Source organism: Chiloscyllium plagiosum, chromosome 24 (assembly GCF_004010195.1).
Source record: "Chiloscyllium plagiosum isolate BGI_BamShark_2017 chromosome 24, ASM401019v2, whole genome shotgun sequence".
NCBI classification, from domain to species: Eukaryota; Metazoa; Chordata; class Chondrichthyes; order Orectolobiformes; family Hemiscylliidae; genus Chiloscyllium; species Chiloscyllium plagiosum.
The window spans coordinates 23,009,227-23,028,297 of NC_057733.1; the positions used below are offsets into that span (position 1 = coordinate 23,009,227).

Here is a 19,071-nt window from a genome sequence, read left to right on the forward strand (position 1 = left end):
TCCACAACTCCCTCGTCAGATCCACACCCCCCACCAACCCAACCTCCACTCCTGGCACCTTCCCCTGCAACCGCAAGAAATGCAAGACCTGTGCCCACACCTCCCCCCTCACTTCCCTCCAAGGCCCCAAGGGATCTTTCCATATCCGTCACAAATTCACCTGCATCTCCACACACATCATTTAGTGCATCTGCTGCACCTGGTGTGGCCTCCTATACATTGGGGAGACAGGCTGCCTACTTGCGGAACGTTTCAGAGAACACCTGTGGGACACCCGCACCAACCAACCCAACCGCCCCATGGCTGAACACTTTAACTCCCCCTCCCACTCCGCCAAGGGCATGCAGCTCCTTGGCCTCCTCCATCACCAGACCATGGCAACATGACGGCTGGAGGAAGAGCGCCTCATCTTCCGCCTAGGAACCCTCCAACCACAAGGGATGAACTCAGATTTCTCTAGCTTTCTCATTTCCCCTCCCCCCACCTTTTCTCAGTCCCAACCCTCAGACTCAGCATCGCCTTCTTGACCTGCAATCTTCTTCCCGACCTCTCTGCCTCCACCCCCTCTTTGGCCTATCACCCTCGCCTTAACCTCCTTCCACCTATCGTATTCCCAACGCCCCTCCCCCAAGTCCCTCCTCCCTACCTTTTATCTTAGCCTGCTTGGCACATTCCTGAAGAAGGGCTTATGACCGAAACGTTGATTCTCCTGTTCCTTTGATGCTGCCTGACCTGCTGCGCTTTTCCAGAAACACATTTTTAAACAGTAGTAGATTTGCCAACTTTAAGGGCATTTTAAATGCTCATCGGATAAACATATGGATGAAAATGGAATAGTGTAGGATAGATGGGCCTCAAATTGGTTCCACAGGTCAGCCCAACATCGAGGCCGAAGGGCCTATACTGCGCTGTAATGTTCTAATTACTGAATCCATTGTCCAAAATACTAACCAAATTGAAGTTTAAATAAAAACAGAATTTCATTAGAAGAACAGTAACCTCATCATACACTATAGCCAATGCTATCAGTTTTTGCTTTCATGCCATAAAATGCCATTAAAATTACTGTAATAAAATGTGATTAATGGTCTCTTATCAACATTCTAGCCTGGTGGTGAAGGATAGAACACAAACCCTATTTTTGAACACTTTCAGAGGCAATGTTAAACCAAGATCTCATCTGTCCTTTGAGGTGAAGAGAAAAGATCTCAGTGCAATTTGATGGAATAACAAGGAGGCTATCCCCAGCTAATATTTATCCATCGATTTACATCATAAAAACAGATTATTTGTTTTAAATTCGATTCTCTACAGTATGGGAACAGGCCCTTCGGCCCAACAAGCCCACACCGCTCCTCCAAAGTGTAACCCACCCAGACCCATTCCCCTACCCTAAATTTACCCCTGACTATTGCACCTAACACTGTGGGCAATTTAGCATGGCCAATTCACCTGACCTGCACATCTTTGGATTGTGGGAGGAAACCAGAATACTCAGAGGAAACCCACAGAGACACTTGGAGAACGTGCATACTCCACACAGACAGTCACCCGAGGCTGGGATCGAGCCCAGGTCCCTGGTGCTGTGAGGCAGCAGTGCAAACCACTGACACTGTGTTGCCCTATATTCATTATGACATTTTTGTTTGAGAGAGCGTGGCATGTGCAAATAGGCTGTTATATTACTGAAATCATGACAGTAACTCCCCCAGAGGCACTTCATTTGTTTCAGGAAGATCTGTGGATATAAAAGGCATGTTATTCTTATAAACTTTTATCTATATATATGCACTCTATATATTGTATATCTCCAACCAAAAAACAGATTATTTGCTTGTTCTGTATTCCTGTGTAATATATAAATTATGCACAGATAGCGTCCCTAGTGAATTCTACCACCTGAGTACAATTAAGCAGTCAACTGATAAACAATTAACCGACCTGATTAAAATGTCCGCTACTTATTTAACTCTCACACTTCCCTATAATTTTCTACCTAGGAGGTTCAAGGTGTTTCTACTGAAGGCCATACAACATTACAGAGCTTTGCTCTCGATATTCTCCAGAAAAGTGCAAGTAGATTTCCGTGTTTTGTTGTTGTGGAATTGGAAAGATATTTCAGGTGAGAAATGCACTGAACTTTGTTCTGTAGTGCTATCTTGGATGCTGTTTATCTTGCTATCCTGCAGCAGGTGTTTTGTGCTACAGCTCCGTGCCATCTGCTCAAATTGAAGACATTGACTGTATTTGTGAAGGGTAGAAGTATACAGTTAATATAGTTAATGGGGATTAAAATATGATTTTAAGAGAATCAGGAGACATTCATTGAGATCTGTTCCCTACTCTAGCCTATGAATGACTGAGTTCAAAACCTACATGCTCACCTGCACTGGAGTACAGGAACTGTGGTAAAGCCAAAACCTGTCAAATGCTGATATGGCTATGCACTTATGCACTAACAGTAGCTGAGCCAGGACTTTACAATTCCAAATATGGACATATTAATTACCTTGTACATTAAGTGTAATATGTATTGTATTGTAATCCAGCAATTTCTCTTAAAAAAAAAAGGACATAACTGATTCAAGCATGGTTTTCAAATTGAATCATTATTGAAGAGAAATTTTGCAGGGTTTCAGGTTAGAGGGGTGGTGAGTGACACTGGGTTAATTGCTTTTGCAGAGAGTTAACATAAACAGTGGGCCAAATGACCATCTCCTGTGCTGAAACCTGTTCTATTATAACACTAGAAGATATCAGCAGGCAGTGACTAAAATCTGATTGGCCCAGCGCCCTGGGCTGGGAAGAAACAAAATTACTAATGATTGTTCATTGACCTCTGGTGGGTTGTGTATATATTATCTGTCAACTGGTGAAGATATTGTACTGTTTTAACCATATGATTGAATAGTATGTTCATTCCCAGGGATACCTTTTAGGAACTGAATGCAACATAGGAGGCTGCTAGCTAGAACAAGACAAACAGGATGTCAAAAATAAATACTTTATACTTGGGTTTTGCAGGCCACAGAAGAAAAAACGTTCACAGAAGAAGCACCAACATACAGTGACAAGTGAAGAACAAGACAAAGAGAGAAAGGCAAAGAGCTGTGACCAACATCTGCCTTTAATATCACGAGCAGATGTAGAATTAGTGAGTCTTCACTGGCTTCAAGGAAACAATGCTCCTTTGTTTTTACAAAGTATCTATGTGGCAGCTTAGCAAAGATTACACAATTATGCTATCAAAAAATTATGGCTGTTGATCATCAGAAAATTCAAGGAACAGGTGTAGGTTGGGCACCATCTGTGGCAAGCACAGCAGAACTGGGTATTCATTCTTCATCTTTAACTTATCCTATTATCTCCACAAAGATTCTACCTGATTTACTCAGTGTTTCCAGTATCTTTTGATTTGTTCTGACATGCAGAAACATGCAAAAAGGATGGGTCATTTGATTCAGTGAGCCCACACTGCTAATCACCCTGATGACTGATCCTTTATCTCAACACCATTCTCATCCCCTTTCCCCATACACGTATACCTTTAGCTTCTAGTTATTTAGCTATTTGTTCATTAAATATGTTCAGTGAGTTGGCATCCAGAGCCACCTTCTGTGGTAGAGAGAATTCCACAGGTTTACCACCCTCTTTGAGTGGAGAAATTTCTCATCTCATATTGCCACCAAGCCCATCAAACTTTTCATGCTCTTATGTGGAACATTATGAAAAGCTTTCTGAAGATCCAAATATTGGACATCCACTATCCCTCATCTACTCTATTAGTTACATCATCTAAAACTCTACTGTGTTTTCAAATATGATATCCCTTTCATAAATCCATGTTGACTTTGTATAATCCTGTGAGAATTTGCAGTGTCCTGTTATTACATGTTTTTAATTGGATATTTATTTCCCATCAGTACCTCACTTGTTATGGGAACTATTGGTTGGCTGTTTTAACCATGGAATGCATCTTAGCTCAGTCTGATTTTGCCCTTTGAATGCTTTGCTATGTCAAAACGTATGTATAATCTGGGCTCCAATTTGATAACGGTTGTAGTGTCTGTACTTGCTGAGATTAGCTAACTCACTAGAGACCAATGACTATCTGTTCCTTTTTTAAAAAACTGAATTGCTATCCAGTGATAACTTTAAACATTTGTAAATTAATTTTCAACTGGGTCAGGAGAGGATACTGTTTTCAGCCATTAGTTTTTTCTGGAGTCAAATAGCTACTAATGATTGACTAAGACAAGTTATCCAAAGAATTAGATGAGCGAATCAAGTGCAATATTTCCAAGCTTGTTGGCAACAGAAAATTTGGTGGGTGGTGAAGAGGATGAAAAGAGGCTTCAGGGCAGTTCAGATAAGTTGAATGAGTGAGCAAATGTGTGCAGCTGCAATATAACATGGATAAGTGTGAAGTTGTCAATTTCAGTAGGAAAAAACAGAATGGCAGAGTATTATTTAAATGGAGCCTTTTCACCTGAAATAAAGATTTTGCAGGAAAGTAGAAAAGATATATTTGAAAACCTTTCTGTTCTTTATTATTTTGCCTGATTTAAAACAATTTCTGTGCAGAGTCTTACTCACTTTCTTTCTTCCCTCAGGCCCTAGTGCACTTGCAGCTGTCTGTTGGCACTCAGTTCCAGTTACTGGAGAATTGGAAGGAATTTGCAGATTATATCAGCATGTTCACCAAAGCTGTAGCTGAGGCCCCTTTCAAGTAGGTTTGAGCTTAACCAGAACTTCAATCAGCAACAAAAATCTTTGTATTCCTTAAAATTAGCTGAGCAGTGCCATTTCAATTCCTATCATAGTATAGTTTCCTAATGTTAGCATAGAATGTGATAGTGAAATGTTTCCTACAAGATTGGACAGTACCATTTAGTCATAGCCGTGATGGCAAAATGAAAAAGTCCACAGCAGGAGTTATGATATTTGCTTTGTAACATTGACTATCTGATGAGTTTTTCTAATTTGCTGAGTGCCACAAAAAACATATTGAAACTTCCTCAAAAAGCAAAAGCAATGGTTGTGATCAGTTAATTAACATTTCAGTAAGGCGTTTGATAAGGTTCTCCATGGTAGGCTATTGCACAAAATACGGAGGCCTCATTGGATTGAGGGTAATTTAGCAGTTTGGATCAGAAATTGGCTAGCTGAAAGAAGACAGGTTGATGGGAAATATTCACCCTGGAGATCATTTACTAATGGTACACCGCAAGGATCTGTTTTGGGTCCACTGTTTCTAATTTTTATAAATTACCTAGATGAGGGCATAGAAAGATGGGTTAATAAATTTGCAGTTGACACTAAGGTCTGTAGAATTGTGGATAGTGACAAAGGATGCTGTAGGTTGTAGAGGGACATAGATAAGCTGCAGAGCTGGGCTGAGAGGTGGCAAATGGAGTTTAATGTGGAAAAGTGTGAATTGATTCACTTTGGAAGGAGTAACAGGAATATAGAGTACTGAGCTAATGGTAAGATTCTTGGTGGTGTAGGTGAGCTGAGAGATCTCAAGTGTCCAGGTACACAGATTTCTGAAAGTTGCCATCCAGGTTGATAGGGTTGTTAAGAAGGCATATGGTGTGCTAGGTTTTATTATTAGAGGGATTCAGTTTCGGAAATATGAAGTCGTGCTGCAGCTGTACAAAACTCTGGTGCGGCTGCACTTGGAGTATTGTGTACAGTTGTGGTCACCTCGTTATAGGAAGGATATGGAAGCCTTGGTAAGGATTCAGAAGAGATTTGCTAGGAAGTTGCCTTGATATGGAGGGAAAGTCTGAGGGACTTGATTCTCTTTTCGTTAGAGAGAAGGAAGACTGAGGGACTTGAGGCTGTTTTTGTTGGACAGAAGGTTGAGAGGTGACTTAATTGAGATATACAAGAGGGTTAGATAGGGTGGACAGTAAGAGCCTTTTTACTTGGATGGCATTGACTAACACAAGGGAGCATGGCTTTAAATTGAGACGTGATAGATACAGGACAGATATCAGAGGTAGTTTCTTTACTCAGAGAATAGTGGGGCTTGGAACGCACTGCCTACAACAGTGGTAGACTCACCACCTTTAAGGGCATTTAAATGGTCATTGGATAGGCATATGAATGAGAATGCAATCGTGTAGGTTAGATGGGCTTCAGATTGGTTTCACAGGTTGGCACAACATCGAGAGCCGAAGGGCCTGTACTGCGCTATGATGTTCTATGTTCATGAATGTGGTACTTGGGATATTGGCCAAAATCTTTCAGTTTCTCGATGATCAGAGATGGCACATACTTTGGGAGACACACATCTGCAATCTGCAGTTCTTCTTATGCTAGAGATACATGGAAATTGCCCAGGGCGTTTAAACCTCCAATAGACTAACTACTGATTTGCCAAAGTCTTTGGACCTGAACTTTGGACTTGGACAAGATTCACAGGGACTTGCCAAAAGTCATCAACCCCATAACCTGCTGCCTGCACTGTGCAGCCCCCTAAAGAGAATGCCCTTCTGATGTGAGTGTAACTCAATGATTGTTTAAATTTAATTTCAGTGATTTTTAGTACACGTACAGCTGACTCCCTTCTACTTTGTATGGAATCATTACCAGTGATCTCAATGGGTGATTCACAGTGGCTCTTTGTCAGGAATGCAAAATATGATTATTATTATAAAGATTATATTGTTTGTTATAATGTTATTTGTGACAGTATTTATATAGAATTTACAGAACAGGACATTTATGAAATGTTTGCTCTTTCTGCCAGGAAAGCTCGAGAGGACAACGGATTATCTGTGCACTTGGAGAATGATGGTTCCAGAGGGGTAAAGGCGGATCGTTCAAAGAAAGGTCTCCTGGTCGTTTGGAAGAAACAGATTCAGCAATTAAACAGAGTTAGCTCTGAGATGGCAAATGCTATTGTATCAGTCTATCAGTCACCATGGTCACTTACTCAGGTACAAATTGCCATGATTGCTTTTTCAGAGAAACAGTAATGCAAGTAAAATTTTATGGCATTTGGTTGGGAGGTAGAAAATGAGATGTAAGAATAAGATATGTGTATTGTGACAGGTGGAGTTTCTCAGTGATTTCTACTGAAGCCTCACTCAGCTTTTCACCAGAGCTGAGTTGGAGCTGAGGTCAGTGCTGTACGTTTGAGAGACTTGTGGTCTCCCAGCAACTTAAGCGTGAATAGACAGGGGAAAATAAGTGACCACCAGACAGTCAAGCAGTTGGCAATACAGATGAGAAATGTCATCTTTTGATGGATTTCTGACTTTGAGATCAAGGAATTTTGCTTTGTTTTTCTGATAACCTCACCATGGTTACCATTGGCATCAATGTGGCCAAACCCAGGGGAGAATCAATCTGGAAAATCTCCACTAATATTGAGAGCTAGAGCAGTTCTTGACAGAGCCACTACTCAGTGTTACACCTAGCTCTTTCCACAATGTGGGGCCCAGGTTTTTCATTTATGTCTTTCAAGTGGTTGTGAAGGAAGGTCTTTCATCTGGAGCATGGGACCTGCTGGAACTTTACTGTGTAGATATTTTCTCAACAACTCATTCAAAGATTACATACCTCAGGCGGGACCTCAAACTCGGGCCATCTTGGTTCAGAGGTAACGAACTACCACCACCACAACTTTGGCAGATTTTTTTCTGAATGACTGTTATGACTCTTAAGCTTTTTATAACAGCCAAACTCTTCTGCACCTTGGATAATTTCCTATTTACTATTCGGTATTTTAACACTCAATATTAGTAGCAAGGTTTTCAGAATGTGTGATATCACTGTTCACCAGCTCCTATAATCAACTGTGAGATCTTCCAATTGCTAGTAATTGATATTATCTTATTTGATGTGTTTTCATATCTCTCTCTCTGTTTTTCCTGATTTGCTTGTCATTCCTTGAATTAATCCAGTAAATGACATAGCCTGAGCAGCATAACTGCTTTATTGGTATGACCTTGATGCATATAGCTTGAGTATGTTTTTGGTGCATTCCATATTGGTTTGTCCTGCTTTAATACACAAATGTTAGCAAGATTCATAAAGAAAGCATATTATGGTAACAGTACTGAAGGGTCGTGCTCTAGAATTAGCAGTGCTCCTAACCAAACTTACACTGCAGCTATTCCATTGGCATCTACTAAGCAATGTGAAAAATTGCCCTGCTTTGTCCAATTCAGACAAATGCAACTTGGCTATTACCACAGCATCAGTGTCCTCTCGATCATCAGCAAAGTGATGAAAAGTGTTGTGAAGGGCTCATGCCCGAAACGTCGATTCTCCTGCTCCTTGGATGCTGCCTGACCTGCTTTGCTTTTCCAGCAACACATTTTCAGCACTGTACTATCAAGCAGCACTTGCATAACAATAACCTGCTCAGTGACAGCTTTTAATATCAAGTCAGCATTTGATCAAGTGTCATGTCCAAAAGCTGTAATAAATTCAAGTAAATGAGAATCCATGAGGAGAGTTTTTGTTGGTTGGAGTATACCAAACATAAAGGAAGATTGTTGTGGTTTTGGAAATAAGTCATTCCAGTCCCTGAGATATTATTGCAGGAGTTACTCAGGACTGTGCATTAGGCTGAACCACCTTCAATTGCATCATCTTACTTCCATCATACGATACAAAATGGGGATATTCACTATGCAGAACCTTCAATATCATTTGCACTCCATTAAATACTGAAGCTGTCTGTATTCATATGCAGCAAGACTTAGATAAGATAGGATTGACAACTGCTGAGTAACGTTCAGCCAGACAAATGCCAGTAATGACCATCTGAAACAAGAGATAATCTGTTTCTCAATGACTTCCAATGGCATTACCATCGTTGACATACCCCACTATCAACATTCTGGGAGTTAGCATTGACAGAAACTAGACTGCTCCAGCCATGTAGATACCTTTGCTACAAGAACAGATGATATAGAGTCATAGAGTGTTTGGCTTTTGGCTGTCTTTGAATAAGTCCCATTTTGACTCCTAAAATCTGTCCACCACAAACAAGGCTCGAGTAAGGAGGAATACTCTGCTTTGTAAGAGGCCATATTTTTCAGTTTTCTTTGGAATTATAAATAGAACTGATATCACAAAAAAGACACCAAAACGTTTTGCAACTTGAAAATGAAGTGATGCATATCATTGGGCTGTACAAGTGCAATTTTGACTTTTGAAAACAAATAGAGGGAGAATCAGGATATAGTTTAAATAGCATAAAGTAAAAATAATTTATTTTCCGTGTTACACACAGTATACATGACAAGGTAAATCCGCTTGTAGCGGAGATTGAAATTGGCAGGTATTATGTTGTGGTTATCATAACGATGTGGCTGCAAAGAAATATTCAAGGGTGCATGTCCTATCAAAAGGACAGGCAGAGCAGGTGGGATTGCCTTGTTAGTAAGAAACAAACAAAATTAAATTAATAACAAGAAGCAATTATAGAGTTGGAAAGCATGGATTTTGTGTGGATAGAGGTGAGGAATTACAAGGGAGAAAAAGTCCTGATGGGGTTTGTATACAGGCCTCCTTGTGGTAGTCAGGATGTGGTGAAGAAAATTAGTCAGGAGATAGAAAAACTATAAAAGAAAGGCACTTAAAATACTCATGGGGTCTTCAATTTCAAGTAAACTAGGAAAATCAGTTTGGTAGTGGATCCTAAGAAAAGGAATTTGTGGAATGTTTGAGACTTTTTTTTGGAACAGCTCATGGTAGAGCCCCCTGGGGAATAGGGAATTCTGCATTTGGTGATGTGTAATGAGGCAGACTTGATTAGGGAACTTAAGGTGCAGGAATCCTGAGGAGAGAATGTCTACAATGATAAAATTCACCCTCCAGCTTGTTTTTCCTCAAACTACAATCAGATGTAATGATATTACAATTGAATAAAGGTAACTACAAAGACATGAGGGAGTAGCTGGCCAGAGTTGATTGGAAGGGGAGCCCAGTTGATGGAGCAGCAATGGCAGGAGTTTTGGAGGGTAATTCGGGAGGCACAGCAGAAATTCATCCCAAGTAGGAGAAAGAAACGTACTAAAGGGAGAATGAGGCAACTGTGGCTGACAACAGAAGTCCGGAACAGCATAAAAGAAAAAGAAAAAGCTTGCAATGTGATGGAGATTAGTAGGAAGCCAGAGGAATGGAAAAACCTTTTTCTTAAAAAAAATCGCAGAGGATAACTGAAAAAGATATAATAAGGAACGGAGAAGATGAAATATGAGAGTAAGGTAGAAGATTACAAGAATTTGTTTAGATATCTTAAAGGTAAGGAAGAGGCAAGTATGGACATTGGACCAGTGAAAAATGTGGCTGGAGAAGTAGTAATGGGGAACAAAGAAATAGTGGAGTGACTGCATAGGTACTTTGCATCGGTTTTCACAGTGGAAACAGCAGCATACCAGAACTTCAAGAGTCAGGGGCAGAGGTGAGAGTAGTGGCCATCACTAATGCAAAGGTGCTGGAGAAACTGAGAGGTCTGAAGGAGGTAACTTACTCAGACCTGATGCACTATACCCAGACTCCTTAATGAAAGGAGTTTAACCGAGAAGATTGTTGAGGCATTGGTGGTGATCATTCAGGAATTACTGGAGTCAGGGAGGGTCGCAGAGGACTAAAAAATGGCTAAAATAACACTCCAGTTTAAGAAGGGACGGAGGCAGAAGACAGGAAACTATAGACTTGTTAGTGTGACCTGAACCATTGACAGATTTTAGACGCCATTACTGAGGATGAGGTTTTCGAGTAGTTGAAAGTGCATGGTAAAATGGGGTTGAGTCAAGACAGCTTCATCAAAGGGAATATCAGCCATGATTAAATCTGTTAGAATTCCTTGAGACAGCAATGAGTAAGTTGGACAAAAGAGAGCCAGTTGACGTGATATATTTAGATTTACCGAAACACTTTGGCAAGGTGTCACACAAGAAATTGCTGAATAAATTTAAGAGCCCATAGTGTTAGGAACAAGTTACTGGCATGGATGGAGGATTGGCTGACTGGCAGAAGGAAGACAGCAGGAATAAAGGGGTCTTTTTAGGATGGCAGCCAGTGACTAAGTAGAGTTCTGCTGGGCTTAGAACTGGGCCACAGCTATTCACGTTGTACATTAACGATCTGGATGAAGGAACTGAGGGCATTGTTGCTAAATTTGCAGACGACACAAAGATAGGTGGAGGGACAGCTGGTGTTGAGAAAGTGTTGGGAGGCGGTATTTGAACAGGCTAGGGGAGTGGCCAAAGAAGTGGCATTTGGAATACAATGGGTAAGTGTGAGATTATACACTTTGGTTGGAAGAATGGAGGCTTAGGTAATTGTCTAATTGGGGAAAAACTTCTGAAATCTGATGCATTAAGGGACTTGGGAGCCCTGGTTCAGGATTCTCTTAAGGTTGACGTGCAGGTTCACTTGGCACCTCGGAAGGCTAATGCAATGTTTGCATTCATTTCAAGAGGGCTAGAATGCAAGAGCAGAGATGTACTGCTGAGGCTGTATGAGACTCTGGTCAGACTGCATGTGGAATATTGCAAGCAGTTTTGGGCTCCATATCTAAGGAAGGATGTGCTGGATTTGGAGGCGGTGCAGATGAAGTTTATAAGAATGATCCTGGGGATGAAGGACTTGTCATCTGAGGAGTAATTAAGGACTCTGAGGCTAATCTCGATGGAGTTTGGAAGTTTGAGGGGAATGTGATTGAAACTTACAGAATACAAAGACACCTAGATAGAGTGGATGTGGAGAAGATGCATTCATTAGTAAAAAAGACTAGGACCTGAGGACACAGTCTCAGAATGAAGTCATGACCCTTTAGAACTGAGATGACAGAATTTCTTCAGCCAGAAGGTGGTGAATCTGTGGATCTCCTAGCCACAGAGGACTGTGGAGACCAAGTTATTGAATGCATTTAAGACAGAACTAGATAGCTTCATGATCAGTAAGGGGATCAAGTGTTGTGCAGAGAAGGCAGGGGAATCAGGTTCAGAAACATATCTGCTGTTATTGAATGGAAGAGCAGAGTCAATGGGCTGCATGACCTAATTGGAGACTGAGGTCTGCAGATGCTGGAGATCAGAGTTGAGAGTGATTTGCTAGAAAAGCACAGTAGGTCAGGCAGCATCCAAGGAGCAGGAAAATCGATGTTTCTGATCCTGATGAAGGGCTCTGGCCCGAAACATCATTTTTCCTACTCCTTAGATGCTGCCTGACCTGCATGACCTAATTCTTCTCCTATAATCTTATGGTGAGTTGCCTCCCTGATGCCAGGGTTAAGAACACCATTAAGTTGCTGCAGTGTTATAAAGAAAGATTGGACAGACTGGGGTTGTTTTCTTGAGAGCAGAAGGGATTGAGAAAGAATGTTATTGAAATGTATGAAATTGAGCAGCACAGATAAAGTAGACTGGAAGAAATCTTTACCCTTGATGGAGGAATCAATGACTGGGTTCATAAGATATAGGAGCAAAATTAGGCCTGCTCCACCATTCGATCATGGCTGATATGCTCCTCATCCCCATCTGCCTGCCTTCTCCCCATAACCCTTCAACCCATTACCATTTAAACATCTGTCTAACTCCCCCATAAATTTACTCACTGTCCCAGCACTTCGGTAGCGAATTGCTCAGAATCTCTTTGGGAAAAGTAGTTTTTCCTCAACTCTGTTTTAAATTTTCTACCCTTTATCCTAAGATGATGACAGCTCATCCGAGAATAACCACAAGAAGAAGCTCCCTGTCTATTTTAACCGTACCTTTTATCATCTTGAATACCTCAATTTGATCTCTCCTCATTCTTCTAATTGTTCAATTCTAAATTGTTCAATCTGTCTTCATACGACACACCCCGTCTCTGGCATCAATCTAGTTAACCTCCTCTCAACTGCCTCTGTGTCACTACATCTTCCCTCAAAATAGGGGATCAAAACTGTGCACAGTACTCCAGTGCCGTCTCACCAATGCCATGTAGAGTTGCAACAGTACTTTCTTAGCTTTATATTCTATTCCTTTAGCTATAAAAGCCAACATTTCATTCACTTTCTTTATTATCTGCTGTACCTATATTTTGTTTTCTGTGACTCCTGAATGAGGACACCCAGATCCCTCTACCAGAGCACCACTAAATCTGTCCCTATTAAAGTAATTGGTTGTCTTCCCATTTTTCTGAACAAAACACATGATCTCACACTCCATGTTAAACTCCATCTGCCACATTTTGGCCCACTCTCCTAACCTATTTATTTCTATTTGTAAGGTTCTTATTTCCTCATTGCAATTTACCGTCCTGCCTATTTTTGTGTCATCTGCAAATTTGGCTATAGAGCGTTCTATCCCTGTATGCAAGTTGCTAATGTAGATTGTAAATAGCTGGTGCCCAAGGACTGAACCCTGTGGCACCCCACTAGTTAGTTCTTGCCGTCCAGAAGCAAACCCATTTATCCTAACTGTCTGTCTTCTGTCTGTCAGCCAGTCACCTATCCAAGCTAATAAATTACTCCAAATCCCATGTGATCCAACTTTGTGAATTAACCTTTTGAGTGGCACCTTATCAAACGTCTTCAGAAGTCCAGATATTACATCTACAGGAGCCCCACCATCCACATTGCTTGTTACTTCTTCGAATAACTCTAGCAAATGAGTCAAAAATGATTTGCCTTCATTAAACCATGCTAACTCTGAGGGGTAGTGTAGATTTGACTTGGATTTGGGTAGAAGCTTTAGAGGGAATGTGAGGCAAAATGTTTTCCATACACTAGTGGGAATCTGGAAGACACTGCTTGTAAGGACGGTTGAGGCAGAAATCCTTATAATATTTCAGAAGTATTTAGATGTACACTTGCAATACTAAGGCTTACAAGGCAATGGGCCAAGTGCTGAAATAGTTAGGTGATAGTTTTTGACTGGTATAGATGTGATGGACCGAGTAGCCTTTTTCTGTGCTTTAGATCTCTCTGACTCTAAAGCACCCTAAAGAGGGAAGGTGACAGCCAGAGACTGTGATTCATATCAATACCTATGACATAAAGGAATGAAATACTGCAGGTAGATTGTATAAGCAAGGAAAAGAGACCAGAAAGCACAGCCTTATTTCAGATTCCTTCCAGAAATGCACACCATTGAGTTTAGAAATAATAGGATGAGGTAGGTGAATGTGTGACTGGAGAAAGTGCAGCAGGGAAGCTGTTAAATTTCTGGGCACTGGGATTGATTTTGAATGTGATGGGATCTATACAGATCAGCGAGACTGCACCTCCAAACCAAGATCACTGACAATCTGTGATGGTTTGCTCATGCCGTTAGAGTTTAAACTAACCTGACAGATGATAATAACTAAATTGGAGCACTCAGAAAGGAAGCACTCAAAGATTAGGAGAGAAAAATAGCATTAAAGTAAAAAATAGGTATTCTGTGGTGTCAGTATAAAAGGAGATATAATGAAGTCTAAATCAGCTTTGCAATACATGAATGTAAATGCTCAAACAAATGAAGGCTGGTGAGTCCTGAGATGAACAGCAACAGGCCTGTATCCACCACTACTCGTAGCACTGTTCTTCAGTGACAAAACTGTAACTAAACCCCAATACTTATGTTCAATCCAGCTGCAAACTGGTTAGAAGAATTCTAAATTTAATTAACTTTAATTTTAATTATTTGTTTTTGATTAAATTGTGCATTCACAAATTTTGCAGTTCAGGAGGCCACTGTGAGAATTTCACATCATTGTTCATTTGCTATGAAATGCTTTTAAGATATTTCTAGAAGTGATGATTAAAGATACAATAGTATATTAGTTTCATCTGTCATATGCTAATATTTGTATATTTTACCATGGAATGCATTAGGGGAACAGTATTTCTGTATTTGATTCTTGTCTATGTTGTGTCTGGGTGAAATATTAATGCATTACACTTAGTGGTTTAAAGATCAGTTGTTTTTTTCTGTTAGGCATATCGAATTTGCAGTTCAGAACGAGAGAAGGAGAATCTGCTTGCTGATATTCCTGTTCGACGTGGAGAAGGAACAACGTCATCAACACGAAGAATTGGGCCTGAGCTGTCAAAACGGATCTATTTGTTGATGACTTCAATGGAATCTGAAACTTTTCTTGAGTAACAGTGACAAATCCCAGAGCTTGTGGCAGAAGGCAGAAGGATCTGACACCATTTAGATTTTTGATTCCTTTCCTTAGAAAGTCGTCATCATCAAATGGCAGGCCATAAGTCTTAAGAAGAGGTTTGTAGTTTCACAGTAGGAGAGTTGTGCCGAAATCAATTACTACATTTTAAGTTAGTACCATTGCAGTAGTGGTCTCAGTACAATTCTTCTGTGGTTCAGTTTTATTGGAGAATTATAGTTCTTCTACACAATGTATAGTGTGTTTAGAGTTATGCAAACATTTATCTCTACCTCCCTTAATCAGTGCATGGACAACATTGGTTAATAAGACTTGCTCTTTTTTTGTTCTTCCTGCTACTTGTTCCTTGATGATAAGGCAGGTGAAGCATTATTTCCTGGATTCCTCACCAAGGCTGCCACAAAACCAGGCAATGGGAGAGTGCCCTGCCCATAATGATATTGTAGAGATCCGTGTGAGACAGTGATTCGCATTGTCATTGTAGTATGAAGATGACTCATTATAGATTCTTTATTTCATTAAGCATGGTAGAAATGTGCCTTTTTATAAAATTAATATTACCCAGCAAACCCCTAATTATTTGGACACTCGCTTTAAGTAACATCTCTGGGGTACTAGACCTGCACCTTGGGTTGATGTGGAGACAGGCTGCTACCTTTCTTACTCCATTGCATTAAATGGCTATAGCCTGCTTCTGGGTTTATCCAATCCTTATTCAAGCCTAGCACATTTGAGACAACTTGCATCTGGGCAGTAGTCACCTTAGGAATTGGGGTGCATATTACCATCAAAGGGACTAAGAGTGTGCCTTCAGCTGTGGAAGTCCCTTGAGAGGTGCTTCCATTGCATGGAGCCTGTTCCTCCTCATTTTGGAGGCCTCACATTAAATTCTGTGTTCACCTGAGTTGGTTGAGCTTCTGAAAATCTGGCTGGTTCATCTTAAACACACATTTATCTTAAGGGTTAGTCCATGTTCACCACACCTGCATCTAGTGAGTGCTTTTTTTCCCCAGTGCCACACTCCGGAGGACACTGCAAGTATTTACTAGGGATATGAAACCACTTGTCATCAGCTCAATCTTATGCTGCTCAGATTCACCATCTACGTGGAGCTGTAAGCTATTGGTACTTTCCTCATTCCTTTGCAAGGAAGTGATGGCACCTGCCACTGCCTTTGCTATCCCCTTTTTACATATCTAAAACACTGACCAGATTGTTGTATGAGTAGAATCGATAGAACAGAGTGTATCAGTACTAGTGGAGGAAGTGCAAGCTGAATAGAATGCTGTAGTGTCTGCCTGATGGAGTTGCAATCATGAGCTACCTAGTGTGGCTTGTCTCCTTTGTATTTGGATCTGATGGAGATAAAATATTAAAGTAAAACACCAAATCCTCCAACCAAGGTCTCTTGCTTTCTCCCCTTAGCAATCAGTGTTAAAGGCATACACAAGTACTTCATACCAATGTTTAGGGACTGTTGAACATAACTACATCTTTATTCCCATTCCATACCATCCACAATGCTATTATCAACTGCAACAGGCTGCCGTGCAGTGATCCATCTGATTTGCATAGCCTGTTCTCCTGTTGGTATCAAGCGGCATTCTGGACAGACTGCTGCACAGTTATATTTTAAAAATCCATCTCTGTGAGATGTGCTGGCACTTAGACCCACCAGCCAGTGTTAACTAGATGGTTCCCTCACTGGCAGCCTCTGATTTGACTTCCGATAATACAGTGCAGGCAGGGGAAGTTCTACTGCTTGCCCAGGTGTGCTGATGACACATATTTCCATCTTGATTTCGGTCTTCCACAGATCTGACCTGCATTTAGGAATGGGTAAGATCGTTTAGAAACCAAAACATGGAATAAGTAGGACAATCGTTACATCTGGCAGCTTTTTATAAGGAAATATTTCCCAAAGTTAACATTATAGATGAGGTGTGAAATCTATACATGAAAATAGGTTTAAGATACATATTGTTGGATAGTCAATTTTCTTATCTTTTAACATCAGAGATTAGGATAGTGTCTAAACTGGGGAGATGGTTGAGGACATGTGACAGGGGAGAGAGCTTGGGTTTATGCTCTTTTGAATTCTGCCTGACAGGAACAGTGTAGATTTCTGAATAACCCAATGCCATTGCAGAGTTTCGTCAGCAGCCCCTCGGTTACTCCAGTTCCTCAGCCCTTCTTCAACCTCACATCCTCATTCTAACCCTGCTGTAAATGTATTCGATCCTCTCCTTTCCCCATGAAGAACTAAGAGTAATGAACAGCCAGGATTACAATGCATATATGTCAAAGCAACAAAATGAAGTGAAAACAGTTGGTGAACTAAAAACAGCAGTAGCCTTGTTGCAGTGATGGAAGCTCTGTTTCAAAATGATGAGAATTGGCCCTTAATATTCAAGAATATACCTGGATTTTTGCCAAGTTGTGGAGATTATTGAACTTGTAAAATTGTGGCCAGGACTCATTTGTGGAAGTTCTGCCTCCATTTCTGACCGGTCCAATTTTTGCTCATGGGGTAAAAGAGTGATGTGTCACTCTCACAAGCAAACATGAACTTAGCACTGGATTCAAATGCCCCTATTAAGTTCAAATGGACTCTATTTTGCAAGCAAATGTGAAACTGCTGCATTAAAATCACATATTTAACACATAGAGACTTTTGACAGGTTGATAAGGTTTTTATAACTATCATGATCTGAAGGTTTTCAAACCTCCCACTTCTTAAGCACTAAAAAGTACCTGGCTGCTACTGTAAGTGTTAGAAAAAAAGTTGGTTAGACACCAGATGCAACAGCTGTTTGACTGATTTTAAAAATAAACGAGTTCATATTTCCATAAGGTAATGTTATTAATGCTTGTTGACTTTCAAAAATGTACAAGTATTTCAGCAAGTATTGAGTTCACAGCTCTGATGAAGAGTCATTTAGACTCAAAATGTCAGCTGGTTCTGTCTCCACGGATGCTGCCTGACCCGCTGTGACTTAAAGCATCTTTGGTTTTGAGTTCACAGTTTGTTTAGCATGCTAGAGGTTATTAAGGGTTTAGCTATCTTTGTGGTATGAACAGAATAATGTGTGATTATTCATTACCAATTAACCATTTAAGATTTTAAGTACTTCAAATGGATTGTCAAGGATTGGAGATTTTTCAATATTTGCAGTCTGCATCAGATCCTTTAGATTTTTTTTAACATGATTTCCAAGATCTGTCTGTCATGGACACTGGGTGAGTCAACATGGAGGATAAAATATCTAATGAGGTGAGTAGGTTGGCATGAAGTATATAAGAAACCTTTGTCCCTTGATGGGCAGTTATTCAAAATAATACTTTCTATTGGTGTGTTTTTAGAGAAAAAAAATTCTTGGCACACAAATGTCCTTCTTTTCTCTCTCTCTCTCTCACCCCAGCTCTCCAGCCAAGATGAGCTCTATTTTGGGGGACTTTCTACTGAAGTGAGTCTGGTGAGAAATTCCAAATGTGTGTCCAGAATAGATAGGGGAGGTGAAAAGGGAGGATAGGGGTGGCAGCATTCATTGAAGGGACATTGTAGTGTTAGTAAGGGAGGGTGTCCTTCAGGGGCAAAAATAAAATCAGTTTGTTTTGAGTTGAGAACCAAAAAAACTATGATCACATGACTGAAGTTATTCCATTGGTACTCAAGTGAGGTAAAATCTGCAAGGACATCTCAGAATTGTGCAAGAATTATAGAGTGCTGCTACTCTAGGACATTAATTACCCAAATATTAATTGGGATGCTGTTAGAGTAATGGAGATGGAGAAGTTTCTAAAATTTGTTGAGGAGAACCTCCTTGATCAGTTTTTTTCTCAGGCTGACTAGAAAGAAAGGATGGCTAGATCTAGTGGTGGCTAATGTGGTAGGCCAAGTGAACCAAGAGTCTGTTGGGGAGCACATGATTAAGAGTGATATTT

General features: G+C 40.5%; 1 protein-coding gene across 2 annotated transcripts in view; it reads left to right on the forward strand.

Moving 5' to 3' along the window:
* The window catches only part of eme1 (essential meiotic structure-specific endonuclease 1), a 46,079-nt gene extending 28,100 nt beyond the window's left edge, over window positions 1-17,979 (forward strand). For both annotated transcript variants that reach the window (XM_043714571.1, XM_043714570.1), the window contains exons 5-9: window positions 2,001-2,122; window positions 3,025-3,154; window positions 4,614-4,729; window positions 6,758-6,947; window positions 14,937-17,979. In XM_043714571.1, the coding sequence (XP_043570506.1) occupies window positions 2,001-2,122; window positions 3,025-3,154; window positions 4,614-4,729; window positions 6,758-6,947; window positions 14,937-15,104 (726 nt within the window). In that variant the 3' untranslated portion in view covers window positions 15,105-17,979. The remainder of the gene's footprint in view (window positions 1-2,000; window positions 2,123-3,024; window positions 3,155-4,613; window positions 4,730-6,757; window positions 6,948-14,936) is intronic.
* Window positions 17,980-19,071: the final 1,092 nt, after the last annotated feature.